The sequence below is a fragment of the Mobula hypostoma genome, chromosome 23 (genome assembly GCF_963921235.1).
Source record: "Mobula hypostoma chromosome 23, sMobHyp1.1, whole genome shotgun sequence".
NCBI lineage: Eukaryota > Metazoa > Chordata > Chondrichthyes > Myliobatiformes > Myliobatidae > Mobula > Mobula hypostoma.
Window position 1 is genome coordinate 43,439,373 of NC_086119.1, and position 19,957 is coordinate 43,459,329.

Here is a 19,957-nt window from a genome sequence, read left to right on the forward strand (position 1 = left end):
AGCATCTCTAGGAAGAGGTACAGTCGATGTTTCAGGCCGAGACCCTTCGTCAGGACTAACTGAAGGAAGAGTTAGTAAGAGATTTGAAAGTGGGAGGGGAGGAGATCCAAAATGATAGGAGAAGACAGGAGAGGGAGGGATGGAGCCAAGAGCTGGACAAGTGATTGGCAAAGAGGATATGAGAGGATCATGGGACAGGAGGCCCAGGGAGAAAGACAGGAGGGGGGAACCCAGAGGATGGGCAAGGGGTATAGTCAGAGGGACAGAGGGAGAAAAAGGAGAGAGAGAGAAAGAATGTGTGTGTAAAAATAAATAACGGCTGGGGTATGAGGGGGAGGTGGGGCATTAGCGGAAATTAGAGAAGTCAATGTTCATGCCATCAGGTTGGAGGCTACCCAGACGGAATATAATGTGTTGTTCCTCCAACCTGAGTGTGGCTTCATCTTTACAGTAGAGGAGGCCGTGGATAGACATGTCAGAATGGGAATGGGATGTGGAATTAAAATGTGTGGCCATTGGGAGATCCTGCTTTCTCTAGCAGAGCCTAGGTGTTCAGCGAAACGATCTCCCAGTCTGCGTCGGGTCTTGCCAATATATAGAAGGCCACATCAGGAGCACTCTCCGTACTTATTCCTGGCCTACAGTATTCCATCTGCTGTATCCTGGGGTAGGTGGAGGATCTCCTTGGCCGCTGTCCTGATGGCATGAACATTGACTTCTCTAACTTCCGCTAATGCCCCACCTCCCCCTCGTACCCCATCCATTATTTATTTATCTACACACATTCTTTCTCTCTCTCTCTCCTTTTTCTCCCTCTGTCCCTCTAACTATACCCCTTATCCAATCTCTGAGTTCCCCCCACCCCTTGTCTCTCTCCCCTGACCTCCTGTCTCATGATCCTCTCATATCCCCTTTGCCAATCAACTGTCCAGCTCTTGGCTCCATCCCTCCCCCTCCTGTCTTCTCCTATCATTTTGGATCTCCCCCTCCCCCTCCCACTTTCAAATCTCTTACTAGCTCTTCCTTCAGTTAGTCCTGACGAAGGGTCTCGGCCTGAAACGTTGACTGTACCTCTTCCTGGAGATGCTACCTGGCCTGCTGCGTTCACCAGCAACTTTGATGTGTGTTGCTCGAATTTCCAGCATCTGCAGAATTCCTGTTGTATTCATTGCTCGCTGTACAATATTATTTTTTCATCTTGATTATACACAGCTACCGAGAGGAATGATTTAATTTTAAGCAAAATTTATTTTATATTCACCCATTGGGTATGTTTTGGGCATTCCATACCGAGTGCAGTTGTGTGCCCAGTAGTTCTGGATTTTGTCCACTTTTCATTGCACTTAAAGGTAATCTTGTTTGACTCCTTCCTCAGATAGACTACCTCAGCCTGCACAAACCATGTGGCCCCAGTATGGTGACGTGGTGTGCGACTTTACCAATCACAGATTGCAGAGATCGTCATGTGACCCCAGTATGATGTGGTGTGTGACATCAATGATCATTGTGCTTTTTGAAAGTTACTCCATTCTTTCCCCACAGATTCACAAAATTTTCCTTTACTAACTGGCCAGTAAGTGATGTGCTCTCTGCACTATGCTAAACAACAGTGTTGGAGATTTCAGCTGTTTTGCATTGTAGTACTTGAACAGCAGATCCAAACATGTTAATTCTACTGACAAAGTCTTCCAATTCAGAAGGTTAAGGATGACAAAGACACCCAGCACATGAACAGAAGCTCACGGACAACAAATTCCAGATGAGGGGAGTGTTGCCTGGATGGAGATTCTACAATTTAAGATAAGTCGAGGTTCTGGATATCATTCAGAAAGAAACCAAAAGCTAACCTTCAAATAGCTCTTTCCATGAAAGAACAACGCATAGCATCTTTAAAGCCTGCCTCAAAATTCTACTCTTGACCAGGAAATCAACATTTGCAAGATATCGATGAATTTAGAAGCAGATATCGATGAAAAAGACAGATGAAGTACAGCCATGAAGATGGATTTGTAGAAAAGCTGAGGGACTGTTAGAAAGTAAAGCAGTGCATGTAGATAATTGCTGGAAGAATACAAGCTGCAATAAAGTAAGAGACATGGGATGTGCAAGTTGGCTTGGGATGACACCAGGAGTGTCAGGAACCCGAGGGTCTCTGTGACTTGTCGAAGAGCATTGGACTTCTGGGTTTCTTGTGCACCTGTATTTTCTAATTGTTAGAGCCGTTAAACCCAAGTGCTTACTGTTTGATCTTGTCCAGTTGATTGTGATCGGCACGTGTTCTCCGGATTCTATGATTATTTAAAGGGGAGTTTTGTCGTGCTCTGTAAACAGAGTCCCACTGTGTACGTGGAGTGTCGCTTGGCCACCCCTCCGATGCTCTGTTAGTATTCCTATGTCTAACCTCTTGTTTCCTTCTCTTTGTGGGGATGCTGCTGTTCCTCCGCTCCCGGGTTGGACTATCGTCAGAGCTAACTGTGACTGAGGCTGCCATCCACCACTCCAGGGTTTAGTTGGAGCCAGCGACCACCGTGATAGAAAGAGAGTCTGCCATCCCTATGCACTTGGATCCAGTCCTGAGAGCACGCAATGTGACCCATGAGTAGAGGTGAAGGAGGTTCACTGAGTGGGAGGTGTTCACTACAGCCACACAAGAACTTACAGCAGTAAACAATGGAAATGAGCAAGGTCAGAATTCAAGTGAAAATAGAGAAAGCCAGTAGGAGAGAAACACCGTCTACAAAATCAGCCCTATGGACAAGTAGGTAAAATTCCAGCAACACAGATCCAAAGTGAAGGACATGGTCTTGGTGTTAGACTGAATGCAATGTTTTAAGTGCAGCTCACTGTGGATTGCCAGGGAACTGGAGCTGCAAGTCATGATGAATGGGACACAATTTGAGTCACATTGGAACTTTCAGCTCAAAGGTACTGTATAGCTCAGGAAGGATTAATTAACGCAACTTAGAATTAGAAGGTAGCATTTAAAGGAGAGTGTATGCATTGAAAATAGAAGTTTATGAAAAGGTCCTTGAGAACTTTGCATCTTACATAGAAATCAGCACCCAGTACACAGCATTGGCTCTGATGTCTGTGACAAGCACAATAGCAACTTAAAGTGCAATGATCAATCTCTCTCCATTTTCTGTCTGTTTATGCATCTGTCTAAATGGCTTTTAAATATTGCTTTCATTTCTGCTTGCACCACTCCTACCAAGCATTCCGGTCACCAACCACTCTGTGTAAATAAAAAAAAGTCACACACATCTCCTTTCAACATTCTCTCCACTCACCTTAAACGTCTTCTTGTATTTTCATCCTGGGGGAGAAAGACCCTGAGAACCCACCTGAGCAGAGGTGACAAAGAAAGAAGTGGAAAGAGGTATCAGAAGAGGAGATGGTGATAACTGGCATCTCCTAGGTGCCCAGGTGCCCAGAAGGGTTTTGCTTTTAAAGGGAAGATTTAACAGATAGAAAAATGCAACACAACTTGACTTGGTTAAGCCAGGTTGGGTTAACGTGTAAAATGTGCCCAAATCTACAGCCCACGAAGTGGAGCCCACTGCTTTACAGGAGTGGAAGAGGGACAAGTGATTATCTAGGACCTTACCTTTAGATAGCATTTCCTTTAGACAGATGGATGAAAGCACGTACAGTTTACCAGTAAAGGAGCTAAATGTTAGAAAGTGCACAGGAACTTTAACCCATGGACTGAGGTCAAAAGCTGTAATATCAGGAGATCAGCTAATCCAGAAAAGAACAGGATCACACAGTCAACCTTCAAAGAATTATGACCATCCTGTCAGGGAACTTAACTACTGGCACATCTTCCTTCCACTATCAGAAAGAAGGTCCAACCTTAAAGGGGAATTGTTTGGAAAAAACAATAGCAATACAAAACAGAACCTTCTGAAACAGTAGCTTGCCATCAAAATTGTACTCATGACCAGAAAAATCAACATTAGCAAGAAGCAGATATCGATGAAAAAGACAGATGAAGTACAGGCAAGAAGACATCGCTGGCTGAAAGAGGTTCAGCTGATCAGTGCAACGGTGCTATTGCTGCGACTTTTGAGTGTAGAAATTTTTCTACACCAAAAGTACTTCACTGCCTGTGCAATATTTGACCCACAATGACATCACTATAAGTATTTAATAGTGATGTTTACCGCCCAGAAATGCAGTTGTTTATAATAAGCACAAGTAAATCATCTTATAAGTTTCCCAAATTGCAAGCACATTTAAATTTCTAGATCTGGATGTAGATGGGGCGTAGCAGTTAGTGTAATGCTTTACAGTGCATTACAGTGACTCCTGCCACTGTCTGAAAGAAGTTTGCACGTTCATCTTGTGACCGTGTAGGTGTGGTGCTCTGGTTTCCTCACAGATTCAAAAGGCATGCAGGTTAGTGTTAGTTAGTACGTTGTGGGCATGCTATGTTTGTGTTAAAAGCATGGCAATACTTGTGGGCTGCCCCCAGCACATCCTTTGACTGTTTTTTGTTGGCACAAATGACGTATGTATTATGTTTCAATGTACATGTGACAAAAAGCTGATCCTTAATCTTTAGATTTCATTTTCAAAGGGTAGGAAAGCAAAGTGGTGAATGGAAGCAAAGGAAAGAAATATATTGAACTAAGTACGGATTCCAAGCAAACAGCAAACAATTAATTGAAACAACAGAGGCTGAAAATCTCCATTTTTATGATTTAAAACAAATATTAAAAAGTATAAAGTCAGGCGTGTACAAAGTCAGAACAAATTCATTACAAGAGCATGGGTTCTGTAAGTGTACTCAGAGTTAGAGAGTAATGCTACAGCAATCTAATCCCTGCAAAAGATCAGTCACAGCTTGCAATGAAAGGAGAAACATTCTCAGTAGACATCATCCATGGATCATCGTGGCTGGAGATTCACAACCAGTGCTCAACTGCTAAAGATAAGTCAAACTTTCCTGCTAAAAAATGTTTATAAATTAAGCTATGAAGAGGATTAGAAGGTCCAACATTTTCAGGGAAAGTAATAATTAACATTCTTTGAGATACATTAGCAGATTTGTCAAAGGTAACCTTAAATCATATTAAATAAATTGCTAAAATCATACTGTTTCTCAAGTAGTTACAAATCCAAGTGTTTCTCTCTCTCTGCTCTTAACCAATGAACCACCTTTGCCAGCACCGTTTTACAAAAGTGATGTTACATAATAGAGTTGCAGTTGCTGAACTGTAAACTAATATAAAAACTTGGCTTTCTCCTCTCTTCCTTGAGTTAAAATGGGAATTTTACCACAGGTCTATGCTGCTCCTTCACACATAACGAGACAAAATGATACCTTGATCCCCTGAGATGTTCACTACCACTATCATACATGAAGCAGAAGGGGACAGGGAAGGTGGGGAACTGTGAGATGTATAGGCTAAAGAAGGGAAATGATACTACAATGGAAAGCTAGTTAAGTATAAGGGGCAGAAAATAAGAGTACTTTGATGGAGAGCAAACGGACTACTGGAAGAACTCTGTGTCAACCAGCATCAGATGCAGATTCCAGCATTTTGTGTCTCTATCAGCATTTCGATAGAGTACAATTGAATAAATGGAGTATAAACTCAAGCAATGTCGAAACTGCATCATGTTGTAAAATGCTATACCACAAGATGACAAAATAGGGAGCATACCATAATGGCAAAGGAAATAAAGACAAGGGAACCTCACCACATGCAAGTTCCCTGAAAGTTACACATCATTCAGATAATACTTGCATTTCTTCACCACTGGATCAATACTCTGGGATTCTCCACCAAATAGCTGTCGAGCTGTCCACAAGTACTATGATCCAGGGCATGCTCTGCTCTTGCTGTTGCCTTCAGGTAGAAGGTACAGGTGCCTCAGGACTAGCACCACAGGTTCAGAAACAGTTACTACCCTTCATCCATTAGGGTCTTGAACAAAAGGGGATAACTACACTTATCCATTGAGATGTTCCCACAACCAATAACTTCAATTTAAGACTCTATCTTGTTATTTCATGCTCTCGTTTATTTATTGCTATTAATTTAAATTTGCATTTGCACAGATTGTTGTCTCTTATGCTCTTGCTCTTTCATTGATCCTGTTTACGGTTACTGTTCTATAGATTTATTGAGTATTTATTAAGCAAGAGAAAGGACTTCAGGGTTGTATGTACTCTGATAATAAATTTTACTTTGAACTTTTGAGCTTTGTGGGAATACTTCCAGTTAAGGAAATCAGATCCTTTTCACTTTCTCGAGGACAATTACAGATGGTAGCCTCTCCTACAATGCCCAAATAATAAAAAAAACCTGTGAAGTTGGGATGAAACCAATCACAGTGGGCATCTGCTGGGGACCCATGTCCTTTGTACAGGAAAGACAATCAAATAATTTACTCTCTTGCTACTTTTCTTGAGACTACTGGTGGAGTGCCACAGTTTTAGACTGTGCTGTCTATCCTCCAGGAACACAAATCCAAGAGCACTTCCTTCAGTCAGCCTGGACATGAAGGAGAGCATCACACACTTCCTATCCATTAATGAATTACTAATAAGAACAACGGCAACTCATTTCACTCTCTAACGTGATGGATTTGAAGTGGTCCTGATTGCTACCTCGGGCTGGATTAACCAATGGATTAAAAGACAAACCTGGCATCTTCTGGTCTGTGTGCCCTGACCACACAGTAAACTTTCACTCGCCAGTCACCTCAACTTTGAAGAGAGGGAAAAAGCAAGCCAGTTGAAACATTGCAAAACTTGTCATGGTTTGCTGACAGGTTAGTGATATGTGCCGGCAAAGGTGGGCGGGGGGGGGGGGGGTAGTATAAATAGTTAAACTAAGATTTGCCGCAGGTACTGGTAATGCAAAGATTAGCATAATACTTACCACTGGTGTGCAAAAACAAAAGGTAAAAATATACATATAATAAATAAAGGAAATAACAGCATCGTGTCAATAGTGACAGAATCCTGGAATACAATTGGAAAACACTGATACAGATGTGTAGGACCACTCTGGTCAAGGCTCGCGGTTACTGCATGTATCCTCTCGAAGATGGAGAGAATAGAACAGGTTTTGTGTCTAGAGGTTCAATGTTCATTCAGTCTTTGATTGGAGGATACAATCGCCACAATCTTCGCAATCTCCACTTCTTATTCTTCATTCTGCACCTATTTGGTATCTACATTTAACAAAAAAAAAACTTTTGTTTTAGTTTTACCTCCTTTCAATCATTACCCACATCCAAAATTGCTCTAATGAAAGGTCATTAACTCAAATTCTTCCTCCACAGAAGCTGCTTAGCAATCAGAATCAGGTTTAATATCACCGGCATATGTCGTGAAATTTATCTTTGCGACAGCAATATATAATAGAAAAAATATGAATTATGGCAAGTATATTTAGTGTAATTCATATTTTAATAGTTAATTAAGTAGTTCAAAAATAGAAATTAAGAAGTATGATGTAGTGTTCATGGGTTCAATGTCCATTCAGAAATCAAATGGCAGAGGGGAAGAAGCTGTTCCTGAATCGCTGAGTGTGTGCCTTCAGGCTTCTGTACCTCCTACCTGATGGTAACAGTGAGAACAGGGCATGCTCTGGGTGCTGGGGGTCCTTAATGATGGATGCCAACTTTGTGCTGCATCACTCCTTGAAGATGTATATTTCTAGAAATTTGAGTTCATTTTGTATATTCAAAATTACTAGCTTTACATTATTTTTTAAAAAAATACTTGAATCTATTGCGCTTTATTTCAAATGGGATTAAGTCAAAATTATTTGAATGAACCAAAGTTTTACCTACTCAATTATTGATTATTCCCAACTACATTTTACCCTGGATGAACTACATTTGCCAGTATCTTTACATTGCTGGGTTCGGAGTCTCAGTTGTGTTAATTACATTATCAATGTATCAATGAATATAACAAATAGATAAATCCTCATTGATATTTGTGGGACACCAAAAGTTACTTTCTTTGAGCTTGAAAACACACCTATTAGCATAGCTATCCGTGTTCTGGTGTCTAACCCCTCTCCTCGTCAATTAATTCAATTTGATAAGCTTCAAATTTTAAGTGTCTCTTATGCATAGAGTATTTTCTGGAATATATTACCTGCAATTACCTCAAGAACTTTAATTATGTTTGTTAGGAGAAAAACCTGTTTAAGTAGGTTGTTTCTAATCAGCTCGGATTCCTCAAGTGCTCTGTCATTCTACCCCTTATCACAGATTTGAATAACTTTGCTGCAACAGATGTTAGACTAATAGATGCAAATTTTCCTGATCTCCCCTTTACTTCAGTAAATAATGAATTTATGCTTGCAAATTTTAAACCCAAAGCAACGATCCTTGAAAGTAATGGCAAAGGCATCCGGAAGCATACACATATGCAGCCTTTACAAACCGTTGCTGAGGTAAAGGCATGGCAGCAATGTAATTCAATTATTGGACTGATAATCCAGTTGCCTGGGGAAATGAATTAAATGACAGTGAGGCAGCTGGACAATTTAAATCCAGCTCATCCATTTCCAAGGTGCAAACCGTGAAGGACCTTTTTGTCATAAACCCATCTAGTTTACTAGACCTATCCATGAAGGAAGCAAATCCTAAACATCTAGCTGTACCAAAATACACTTTGGTGGGTCAAGGAATCAACTCATGGAAATTACAGATGATATTAAATGCTCACATCCCAGGCATTACAAAGGTGGAAACCATTAGATATAGGGTATATTTTAGCCTTTATGGAACCATAAAGTAATGCAGTAAGGAAAGAGAACTTTTGGTCCAATACCTATCTACACGAATCCTATACTAATTCCATTGCATTCTCCCCATGTTCCCTCAACTCTCCCCAGATACTACCACTCACTGCAGGCTAGGGCCAATTTACAGAACTCAATTAATCGACCAACCTGCATGCCTTTGGGATGTGGGAGGAAATCCACATGGTCAGATGGAGAATGTGCAAACTCCATTCAAACAGCAGCAGAGGTCAACATAGAGCCTGGGGAAATGAAGCCGTGAGGCAGCAATTCTATTAGCCATGCCACTATCATCAGAACCTGTAATGTCATATGATCTCATGACCATGATTGTTCTTGGCAGAGTCTTCCACAGAAGCGGTTTGCCATTGCCTTCTTCTGGGCAGTGACTTTACAAGACAGGTGACCCCAGCCATTATCAATACTGTTCAGAGATTGTCTGCCTCGTGTTGGTGATCGTATAACCAAGATTTGTGATGTGCACCAGCTGCTCATATGACCATCCACCACCTGCTCCCATGGTTTCACATGATCCTGACCATGGGGCTAAGCAGGTGCTACACCTTGCCCAAGGGTGACCTGCAGGCTAGGGGAGGGAAGGAGCATTTTATACCTCCTTTATTAGAGATGTATGTGCACCCCAACACCCTTGCCATTACACCATCTACTTTTCTAATACTGTTTTATTAATAATGTTAGTTTTAATGAATTATATTTCTTGATTTGTCAGGGTCTCCTTGGAAAGTAGAGCACATTATTCCTTTTCAGTACTGTGAAGACTGACTAAACCTGTAATACCTTTGATTTGGGAAGGTGCTGGAAAAGTCCACGCGCTTTAAAAATGCTGATTTCTAAGTTTCAGTCATGAACTCCCACACAAAATGCTAGAGCAACTCAGCAGTTTCAGGCAGCATCCATGGATGAGACCCTTCATCAGGGCTAGAAAGGAAGCAGGCAGCAGCCAGAATAAAGAGGGAGGGGGGAAGGGAAAGGAGTACAGTTTGGCTGGTGAGAGGTGAGACTAGCTGGGGAGGAAGGTGTGTGGGGGAAGAGAAAGTAAGAAACTGGGAGGTGACAGGTGGAAGGGATAAAGGCTGACAAACAGGTGAGGAGCAAAGAAGGGGTGAATTGGGAATGGAAGAAGAGAGAAAGGGGGAAGATGGAGTAATTACCAGAAGTTAGAGAAGTTGGTTTTCACGCCACGAGGTTGGAGGCTACCCAAATGGAATGAAGTGTTGCTCCTCCAGCGTGAGAGTGGCTTCATCATAGCAGTAGAGGAGTCCATGGCGACACAAATGATGATGGGAATGGGAAGTCCAACTAAAATGAATGGCCAATAGGAGATCCTGCATTTTGTGTTGGACAGGGGTACTTATCTCTGTAACTGTGTTCGCCCTGTCCCTTTGCCTCCTCCCTCACCACCATTCAGGACCCCAAACAGTCCCTTCAGGTGAGACAACAACACTCCAGTTGTGAGTTTGTCGGAACTATTGACTTTAGCCGGTTCCTCCAGTGCGGCCTCCTCCTCATCGGTGAGACGCGGTGCAGATTGGGAGGCCACTTTGTTAAGCACTTGCCCACTGTCTGCCGCAAAAGGCTGAATGTCCTGGTAGCCTCTTACTTCGATTCAACTTTCCACTCCCATGTCCATGGCCTCCTCTACTGCCACGTTGAGGCTGAACTCAGGTTGAAGGAGTAATGCCTCATATTCTGTCTGAGTAGCCTCCAACTTAGTGGTGTGAACATCAATTTCTCCAACTGATGCTAATTTTTCCCCCTGAATTTTTGTCCTGCCCCCCCCCAACTTTGTTCCTTTTTGATTCCCCGTTCTGGTTACCTTCTTACACCTTCTCTTCTCCTCATCTACCCATCACTTCCGTCTGCTGCCCTTCCTACTTCCCTTTGTTCCATGGTCCATTGCCCTCCCCAATTAGATTCCTCCTTCTTCAGTCCGTTACGTCCGCCACCTACTGTATAACCTCCCAGTTTCTTAATTCCCACTACCCCACCTACCTGACTTTTCCTCTCACCTATTGTGTCTTTGTCACTTGGTGTGAGCAGAATTATCTGCAGCTTAATGTGAAAAAGACTAAGGAGCTGGTGGTAGACCTGAGGAGAGCTAAGGTACCGGTGACCCCTGTTCCCATCCAGGGGGTCAGTGTGGACATGGTGGAGGATTACAAATACCTGGGGATACGTGTTGACAATAAACTGGACTGGTCAAAGAACACTGAAGCTGTCTACAAGAAGGGTCAGAGCCGCCTCTATTTTCTGAGGAGACTGAGGTCCTTTAACATCTGCTGGATGATGCTGAGGATGTTCTACGAGTCTGTGGTGGCCAGTGAGATCATGTTTGCTGTTGTGTGCTGGGGCAGCAGGCTAAGGGTAGCAGACACCAACAGAATCAACAAACTCATTCGTAAGGCCAGTGATGTTGTGGGGATGGAACTGGACTCTCTCACGGTGGTGTCTGAAAAGTGGATGCTGTCCAAGTTGCATGCCACCTTGGTCAATGTCTCCCATCCACTACATAATGTACTGGGTGGGCACAGGAGTACATTCAGCCAGAGACTCATTCCTCCAAGAGCGTCATAGGAAGTCGTTCCTGCCTGTGGCCATCAAACTTTACAACTCCTCCCTTGGAGGGTCAGACACCCTGAGCCAATAGGCTGGTCCTGGACTTATTTCATAATTTACTGGCATAATTTACATATTACTATTTAACTACTTATGGTTCTATTACTATTTATTATTTATGGTGCAACTGTAACGAAAACCAATTTCCCCCTGGAATCAATAAAGTATGACTATGACTATGACTATCACCTCCCAGTTTGAACTCATTCCCAGTGTTCATTCCCTTCTATGGATGCTGCCTGACCTGCTGAGTTCCTCCAGCATTTCATGTATGTTGCTCAACACTGCCAGCATCTGCAGATTCTCCTGTGTTTCGTCATGACCTCTCCCATAAAGCAATGAGAGGGAATGCAAAACAAGTCTTGAATAAACTATTTGGAAAAGCTCTCGGTGTAAAGAGCCTTGGAATACTTGCCTTCACCCTTTTGCAGTTGATAATGATTATCATGCTAAAGGCCTTGGGTAGAATGAGAAAGGAATTGCACACACCTTCATCCCAGCCCTCAGCGACTCCCGCCAGCTCGTAATGCTTTTTACGCAGTCCTCCGAGGCGCTCCCTCTCTTTCTGTAGTTGACTTTCCAGTTCTAAAACACGAACCTTCAGGGAAGGAATGAAAAGACAAAAGATGTTGCGTTGTCACTTTCAGTGCACCCGCTCTTGTGCCGGAATCAGTCTGAGAGGGAACTTGTAGAGGCCTTGCACTAGTTTTCAGTGAATTTGTAGAAGCCTTGCACCAGTTTACAGTGCACAGAAAAAGGTGACCACCCCCACTCTTTCTGCAGATCACGTACAAGTACCAGACCACCACCCCTAACTGCCAAAGGAAAATTCAGATTCTTTATCTTTAATAGTAATTGACGCAGAGCTCTTGAGCATGCATCAGTCCTCTTCTCTCCACTGAAAGAACAGCACGCTATCTGGCCAAGAATTATTTATTCTTTGAATGATACTCATCATCATACTGCAGGAGGAACAGCTTTTGAGAAACTGCAAGTTGTGGCTTCCCACTGCCTCGTTTGACAGAGAGCTTGCTGGATAAATTCAGTCTGATTAGAATGCAAGCTTAATGTTAATTTCCCTAAAAATGTTCCCCTGCTGGTGGGCCACGGTACATAAAAGATGCATTTAATTGAAAGGATGTGGAAGATACAATCAGAGAGACACTTCATCTCTTTCATTACTTCAAGAAACAATGGAAAGAAGCAGAGTGCCAAGCAAAAGTAGTTTTATAATACCTGCGAGTCCATTTCCTGTCGCTTGATTTGTGTCAGTGTCATGCTGGAGAAATCCATTGTGTCTGGAACAGATTAATGAAAGCAACAGACTACGCATCAGGGAAAAAATCATCAGCAACAGATAGACATAAGATACGGCTCCTCATTTGTAATTTATTTTTGTCAAACAGAAGTATTTTTTGTTGGAAACAGTGCTGTGGGTGTTGGTATTGTCCATTTCCTTTCTACCCGCTGATTGAAGAGATACCATAAATTGGTAGTTTTAGCCTATACCTGTATATCATGAGGGTCTGCTTGCTGTCATCAACAATACCATTTGTCAATGTGAGGAACATGAAGCTGATACATTAAAGGTGACTACTGCTATACATGCACCAACTTCTAATTGCTGGTCATTTTAATGCTGTAGATTGAAATACTCCACCTTTCTGATGAATTGTAATGTTTCATATAAATACACAAGTCCCCACTGACTCTCAAAGTAGTTGCAACATACACTCAGTGGGACTTTATTGGGTACATACGTACATGCTCGTTAATGCAAATATTTAATCAACAAATCATCTATCAGCAACTCAATGCATAAAAGTATTCAGACATGGTTAAGAGTTTCAGTTGTTGTTCCAACCAAACATGAGAATGGGGAAGAAATGTGATCTAAGTGAGTTTGACCGTTGGTGCCAGACGGGGTGGTTTGAGTATCTCAGAAACTGCTGATCTCTTGGGATTTTCACGAACAGTCCCTAGAGTTTACAGAGAATGGTGCAGAAAATATCCAGTGAGCAGCAGATCTGTCAGCAAAAATGCCTCGTTAATGAGAGAGTTCAGAAGAGAATGGTCAGACTGGTTCAAGCTGACAGGAAGGCAACAGTCATTCAAATAACTCTATTCGAATGCAGAACACATGTCGAACCTCAAAGTGGATGGGCTACAGCAGCAGAAACCACACCAGGTTCCACTTCTCTACCTTAAAAAAGTGCCCACTGAGTGTATAACTATCAGTATAAATCTAGCAGCTAAAATTTTAACAAAGGTATTGCCATAGACTCTGTGTTTCTAGACGATGGGGTGATTCAGTCCCCCTGTATGTAAGTAGGCATCAATAAAAAAGTAACACATTTGGAAAATGAAAAGCTGCCTGCAATAAAAGTAGAAAATCTACAAAAATTCATCAAAACAGGCAATATCTATAGAGATAGAAATGTTAAATAATTAATTATCTTTTGTCAGAATACTGAAGCTTCCCTATTTCCCAGATGATCAGTTAATGACCTCAAGGACCAGTTAATTGTCCTCTCTCCAAACAGTGCCTGACTTACTGAATAATTCCATGCTTCCAGTCGGCCTGAAACGTCGACTGCGCCTCTTCCTATAGATGCTGCTTGGCCTGCTGCGTTCACCAGCAACTTTGATGTATGTTGCTTGAATTTCCAGCATCTGCAGAATTCCTGTTGCTTCCAGTGATTGTAGTGTTTTAAATTATATGAATGAATGCACACCTCCCCCACCCCCACCCCCACCAAAACCCTCCACACACTTCACCACCCACCCCTTTGCTTTGTATCACACTCATACACGATGGGAATAGTACACTACCTTTCTCCTCAATCTGGAACTTCCCTGATTTGGTGGAAGCCACCACCTTGGCCGTGGCCTCGTTAACTCCCTTGGATGCCTCCCGCAGCCTTCCGAGATTACTGTTGTCTTTATCCGCTTTCACCTACAGCAGAAATTGCCTCAGATAAGAGTTTATCGGGAGCCAGAGGAGATCAGGGAAAGAGTGGATCACTGAGGAATAATCCACATGTGATCAGGCAAGGCCCTAAATGAGTATTGCTTATTTGGAAAAGGATGTGCAGTAAGCTCTGGGAGGAGTATATCAATAGTCTGCAGCATATCAATATTAAAGAATTGGAGGTGTTAAGTGTCTTGAGCACATAAGGGTGGATAAATCCCCAAGGTTGGATGAGGAAGATGCTGGAGGAACTCAGTGAAACAAGAACCATCTGTGAAGTTACATCTCCTAAATGAGATCTACTCAGAATGTTGTGGGAAGCAATGGAGGAAAGAGTTGGGGAGCTGATGGAGATCTCTACATCTTCTTTAGCTATAGGTGAGTGCTACAAAACTGAAATATAACTAATTAATGTTGGGCAGCTGGGACAAGCCAGATAACCACAGGCCAGTGAACCTTATGTCAATTGTAGAGAAATTATCAGAATAGGATTTAAGTACATTTGGAAAGACTGGGACTGATCAGAGATAGTCAAATTTGCTTCATGCAAGGGAATTCCGGTTTCATTAATTTGATTTTTTTTTTGAGGGGGCAGCCAAGAAGATTGATGAAGACAGGGTGGTAGATGCTGTGTTTATGGACTTCAGCAAGGCATGTGACAAGGTGCCACATCCAAAGGTTAAGGGTCAAAGGTGAGCTAAGCCAATTGGATCCAAAGTTGGCTTGGTGACAAAAGGCAGAGGATGGTAGGGGAGGGATACTTTTCCGACTGGAAGTCTATGACCAGTGATGTACTGCAAGGATCAGAACTGGAATCATTGTTAAGACGTCTATCAATAATTTGGCTGTGAAGATAGGACAGTTAATTAGTAAAGCTGTGGATGACACAAAGGTTGTCGGTATTGTGGGTAGTGAGAAAGGCTAAGACTACAGCAGGACATATAGCAGAGGAAACTTGGGTAGAGAGTGTACAGAGGATATTCGCCTGAATGTTGCATAGATTAGAGGCATTTAGGAATGGGGGCGAGACTACTTTGCTTTTCCTGGAGCAAAGGAGATTGAGCGGTGATTAAATAAAGGTATATAAATTATCAGAGGGGGAGATTGTCAGACTCTTATCCCCGTTGGGGTATCAAAAACAGGGGGCATAGATTTAAGGTGAAAGGAAGGAGTTTTAAAGGAGATTTGAGGGGAATATCTGGAACGCACTGGCAGAGGAGGTGATGGAATCAGATACAATCAATATTTAAGAGACATTTAGGCAGGCACTTAAATAGACAAGGCATGTACTGATCAGGACCCAGTGTGGGCAAGTGGGGTTGTGTAGATGGATAAGAATATTACCATGAGCCTACAGTTTCTGATCTGTACAGAACGGTATGACTCTCAGTAGTTGGACAATATTCAGTAAACATTAAACTCCTGGCAGCACTGAACTATGTCAGACGCTGTCACTGTCAGAAGCAAGATTGATAAAAATAATCACAAACATGCTGAAATACGGGTGCTTTATAATTGCAAAGTGAACTCCAGGTACTCTCATGCTTTACGGGGTCATTGATAAGACTATCCCTCACAAGCTGTACTGGAAGATAATTGTTGTGACTGTAACACATTGAATCACTCTTCCAATCCATCTGTTCAATCAGTGGGATTTTATATCAAATATAAAGTTTTTATAAACTAAATTAACATTTTTCAACACTCTGCATTCCTTTTTTGGAAGGTTTCTACTCATTTGCCTCATGTAATTGGAAGAATATGAAGCAATGAAGAAAGGCGAGGACTTACCTTGGAGGCAGCAACCAGCTGTGCTGTACTAGCTGCAATCTCATGGGAACACACCATTAATTCCTCAAACTTCCCCTTTCCCTGGACAACCATATCTGCAGCATCCCTGAACAGACAAATGGGAGAATACTAGTGCAAGCTCCAAACCATTTATCAAATCTCAGCACTGCACCATAAATCAGAAGAATGTTCAACGGTAGTAAGACAGCCACCAGCTGACAGAAGCTCAAGTTGAACAAGCATCAGTGAGAATTACCGCAAGGACATAATACACAAACATATAGCATAAATTGTGTGAAAGTATTAAAGGACATTATTGCCCAATAGAATCCACCCCTGTAGTATGCTAACACTTGACCTTGATAACCCACATAAGGACAATGTTGAAGCAGCCGAGACAACGGCCAACCTCAAGTATCGAGTGATCGCTGTGTTGCACTTGCCCTTTTCTGACAGTCTGTTTCAGCCAAGCAGCAGGATCCCCGACACCCAATGGCCACGACGTCAACAAGTTGTCTGTGTATCTAGTCACATAAGTGTTTCTGAACCATTGCAAACCAGAAGGAAAGGACTTCATTTCTAGCCAAATACTATTTGGTCCAATTTTTAAAACAGTTCTGTCCTATCTTACCTACATTTAATGCCATCTCTATGCTTGTTGGGCCTTCAATGATGCGATCCTGTCTCAGACGTATATAATTTTAAACACAACAGCATGATCTGCTACATTAATGAAAATTTAGTTCTCTCCTTTCACATCTGTGTGTGGTCACAAAGCATCCTAGAAAATCTGTGCAACTTTCAGACCATAACACATGGGAGCAGAGTTAGGCCATTTGGCCCACTGACTTGCTCCACCATTCCATCATGGCTGATTTATTATTCCTCTCATCCCTATTCTCACCATAACCTGTAAGACATAGGAGCAGAATTAGGCCATTCAGCCCATCATGGCTACCCTACCAGACTCATAATTACCTCATTATTCTGTAGCAACAAACCCAAGCCTCCACAACTGCTTGGTTTCAGTTTCAGTCCCAACAAAGGCTCTTGGCCCAAAACATCGACTGTTTATTCATTTCCACAGATGCAGTCTGACCTGCTGAGTTCCTCCAGCATTTTGTGCACGTCGCTCTGCATTTCTAGCGTCTGCAGAATCTCCAGCATTTTCAGTATTATATTACTCAACCACTGCACCTCAAATCTTATATTCTGTATATACATCTAGTATTCTATTATATTTTGTTGGAAACTTACTGCTTTGTTTAATGTCTATGACTTGAAAGAGAACTCCGCTTTCTCACAACACCAGACACAACAGTATATTTTTACCATGAAAACAAATTATTTACACTGAGTTCCTATGGCATCACCCTGTCCATCCACGACCACAGCTTCCTTTGGTGCTTAGAATTAGTATCAACCCCTCTCCCTCAAGTAGAAATTTGCACAGCCCTCTTGCTAGCCATACATCTCTGCCATTGTGAACAGTACCAATCCCACAAACTGCTGGCTTTTTACAATTTCCTGAGAACCAGCCTGCAACCTCAGCTCCACATTTCCTCTTTTAAAACTTCAAAGCAACAACAGTATCTGTAGCAGTACAACTGCTGTCAGAATCCTTTCTTAATCTTCTTCCCTTCCTGGCATGCTGAAAGTTGTTACACTTGTTCCAAAGTCTACAGGAGACAAGGACAAGGAGGAATTCAGCAAAGTTGTCAGATTTTTTACACTGGTTAATTATGAGGCACTTTAAGATTAAGCATGGTTCACAATGGAAGTCTGAATTATAGATGTTGGTACAGAAACCTGCAAGTTGAAACTAGAAGTGTGAATATTTGAACAGGTAGATTTAGAATCATAGAGGCACAGAAAAATGCTACCCAACTTCTGTTCAGCACCTAATAATTCCCTTGTGGATATCTGGAATTTCGCAAGTATCTTCCTTCCCAAGTAAGATCCCATTTTTGGCCTCTTTATTTATCTGACATTAGTTTTCTCTACATCCAGGAGGCAGATTGGAAATGCTTACTCAATGGAAGGGAAGGTACTCAAGGTAGAGGAAGGGGTGAAAGTTAACAAGGTTATGAGAAAAGCTAACTGTGCTTAAAGAAATGGCTCTTACAAAAAAGGGTTTCAGCAAAATGCTTACTACCAACCGTGGACCAGTCAGTTTATCTTCAATGATGAAGTTCTTAGAAACAATGATCAGGGAAAATTAAAAGTTACTCAGAGCCTACTTAAAGATTTATTAAAGGCAACTTGTGTTCGACTAACATAATTGAATTTTCTGATGAGGTAATAGAGATGGTCAATAAAGATAAATGTAGTAGACATTTTTTTTTAGGTTTTCAGAAGGCATTTGTCTAACTCCCATATAAAAAGCAGATCAGTTAAACTGTGGACAGGGAGTAAAAGGGTCAGTTTCAGAGTGGGTAAAGAACTGGCTTAGTGATAGAAATCAGAGGGTGATAGTAAACAGATGGTTTTCTGACTGGAGTACAATAGAGAGTTGTTCCTTAATGTCAATGCCTTTTTTAATATACATGTTGCCAAATTCATAAGCTGCTGGAAAAATTTTGAAGTTTGCAAATGACACAAAAATGGGAGATGAGTAAATAATGAGCATAACGTCAGACTGCAGCAACCCAAAGCAGAGTGGATAGACAGGTAGAGAGGAAATTTAATACAGAGATAAGTACAGTAATATACCTTGGAAAAATGAATGATGAACAATATTATAGACCAAGTGACATACTCTAATATAAATGAATGAGAGACAAGTGTTGTGTATGAACCTTCAGAGCTGGTGGGGCACACAGGGAATGTGTTTGCTAAGGTACAGGAAGTATTGGAAATGCTACTACATTAAAGATCTGATACACTGTTTGGCTACAAATAAATTTACTTATGAAATTTTGGTCACCATACTTTAGGAAGAAAGTGGAAAGTTGTAGGGAGATTGAAGGCGAGATTGGCTTCAGGAACGAGGGACTTGATCAACAATGTCTGACTGGAGAGACTGGAGCAATTGTGCATGGAGTAAAGAAAGTTGAAAGATTTGTACAAGACTGGGATTAATTGAGAAAATTAGGGGTAATGGGGAGAAGGCTAGAGACCAGGGCTGAGGGGGAAATGGATCAGCCATGATGAATTGGCAGAGCAGACTCGATGGGCCAAATGGCCTGATTCTGCTCCTATACCTTTTGGTCTTAAAAGGAGCACAATTGAAGAGATCAGAAAATGACATGGAATGATGTTGCGTATAAGGGTCACAGAAACAAAGTCTATCAGGACTTATAAATGAGAAATAGATAGATACTCAAAGGAAAGTTATTTTCAGGGCAAACAGAGTGAAGTAATGAGACTGACTGCATTGCACTGTGAATTCAATGGGCCAAATAGCCTTCTCCTGTGTCTTACTTCTATGATTCTAGGAAGAGAGATTTCTTTTTAATTTGAATATTCAACTCAAATGTAATAGTATCCAATCCTTAAACTCCCATTGCAATCTTGTGAACCAGACATGATTGTAACTGGGATCCAGATTCAACAGCAGAGTCCATAGGTGACTGCCACTAGAACCATAAAAGAACAGCAGTTGTAATACTTACACCAACACAGTCGCTCCCCAGCCAACAGCCTTTGATGCAGAAATGAGTCCTTCGGTCCACCTGGAGTTCTTGGCATAGAACTCTTTCTGGGACGCTGCCCCCTATGAGCAAGAAACACAAAGCCATCATGGCACCTTCTCAGCTGAAGGTTCCTACAAGTTGCT

At 41.9% G+C, this 19,957-nt stretch overlaps 1 protein-coding gene across 5 annotated transcripts in view; it reads right to left on the reverse strand.

Moving 5' to 3' along the window:
- Nucleotides 1-4,634: 4,634 nt before the first annotated feature.
- hip1 (huntingtin interacting protein 1) overlaps nt 4,635-19,957 on the reverse strand; it is a 331,165-nt gene continuing 315,842 nt past the window's right edge. For 3 of the 5 annotated variants that reach the window (XM_063031274.1, XM_063031278.1, XM_063031275.1), the window contains 6 exons: nt 19,794-19,894; nt 16,180-16,285; nt 14,250-14,373; nt 12,654-12,715; nt 11,907-12,015; nt 4,636-7,191 (listed from right to left, as the gene is read on the reverse strand). In XM_063031274.1, the coding sequence (XP_062887344.1) occupies nt 7,181-7,191; nt 11,907-12,015; nt 12,654-12,715; nt 14,250-14,373; nt 16,180-16,285; nt 19,794-19,894 (513 nt within the window). In that variant the 3' untranslated portion in view covers nt 4,636-7,180. Of the gene's footprint in view, nt 7,192-11,906; nt 12,016-12,653; nt 12,716-14,249; nt 14,374-16,179; nt 16,286-19,793; nt 19,895-19,957 lie in introns of all 5 variants that reach the window. The other 2 variants (XM_063031277.1, XM_063031276.1) reach the window with 2 other exon arrangements.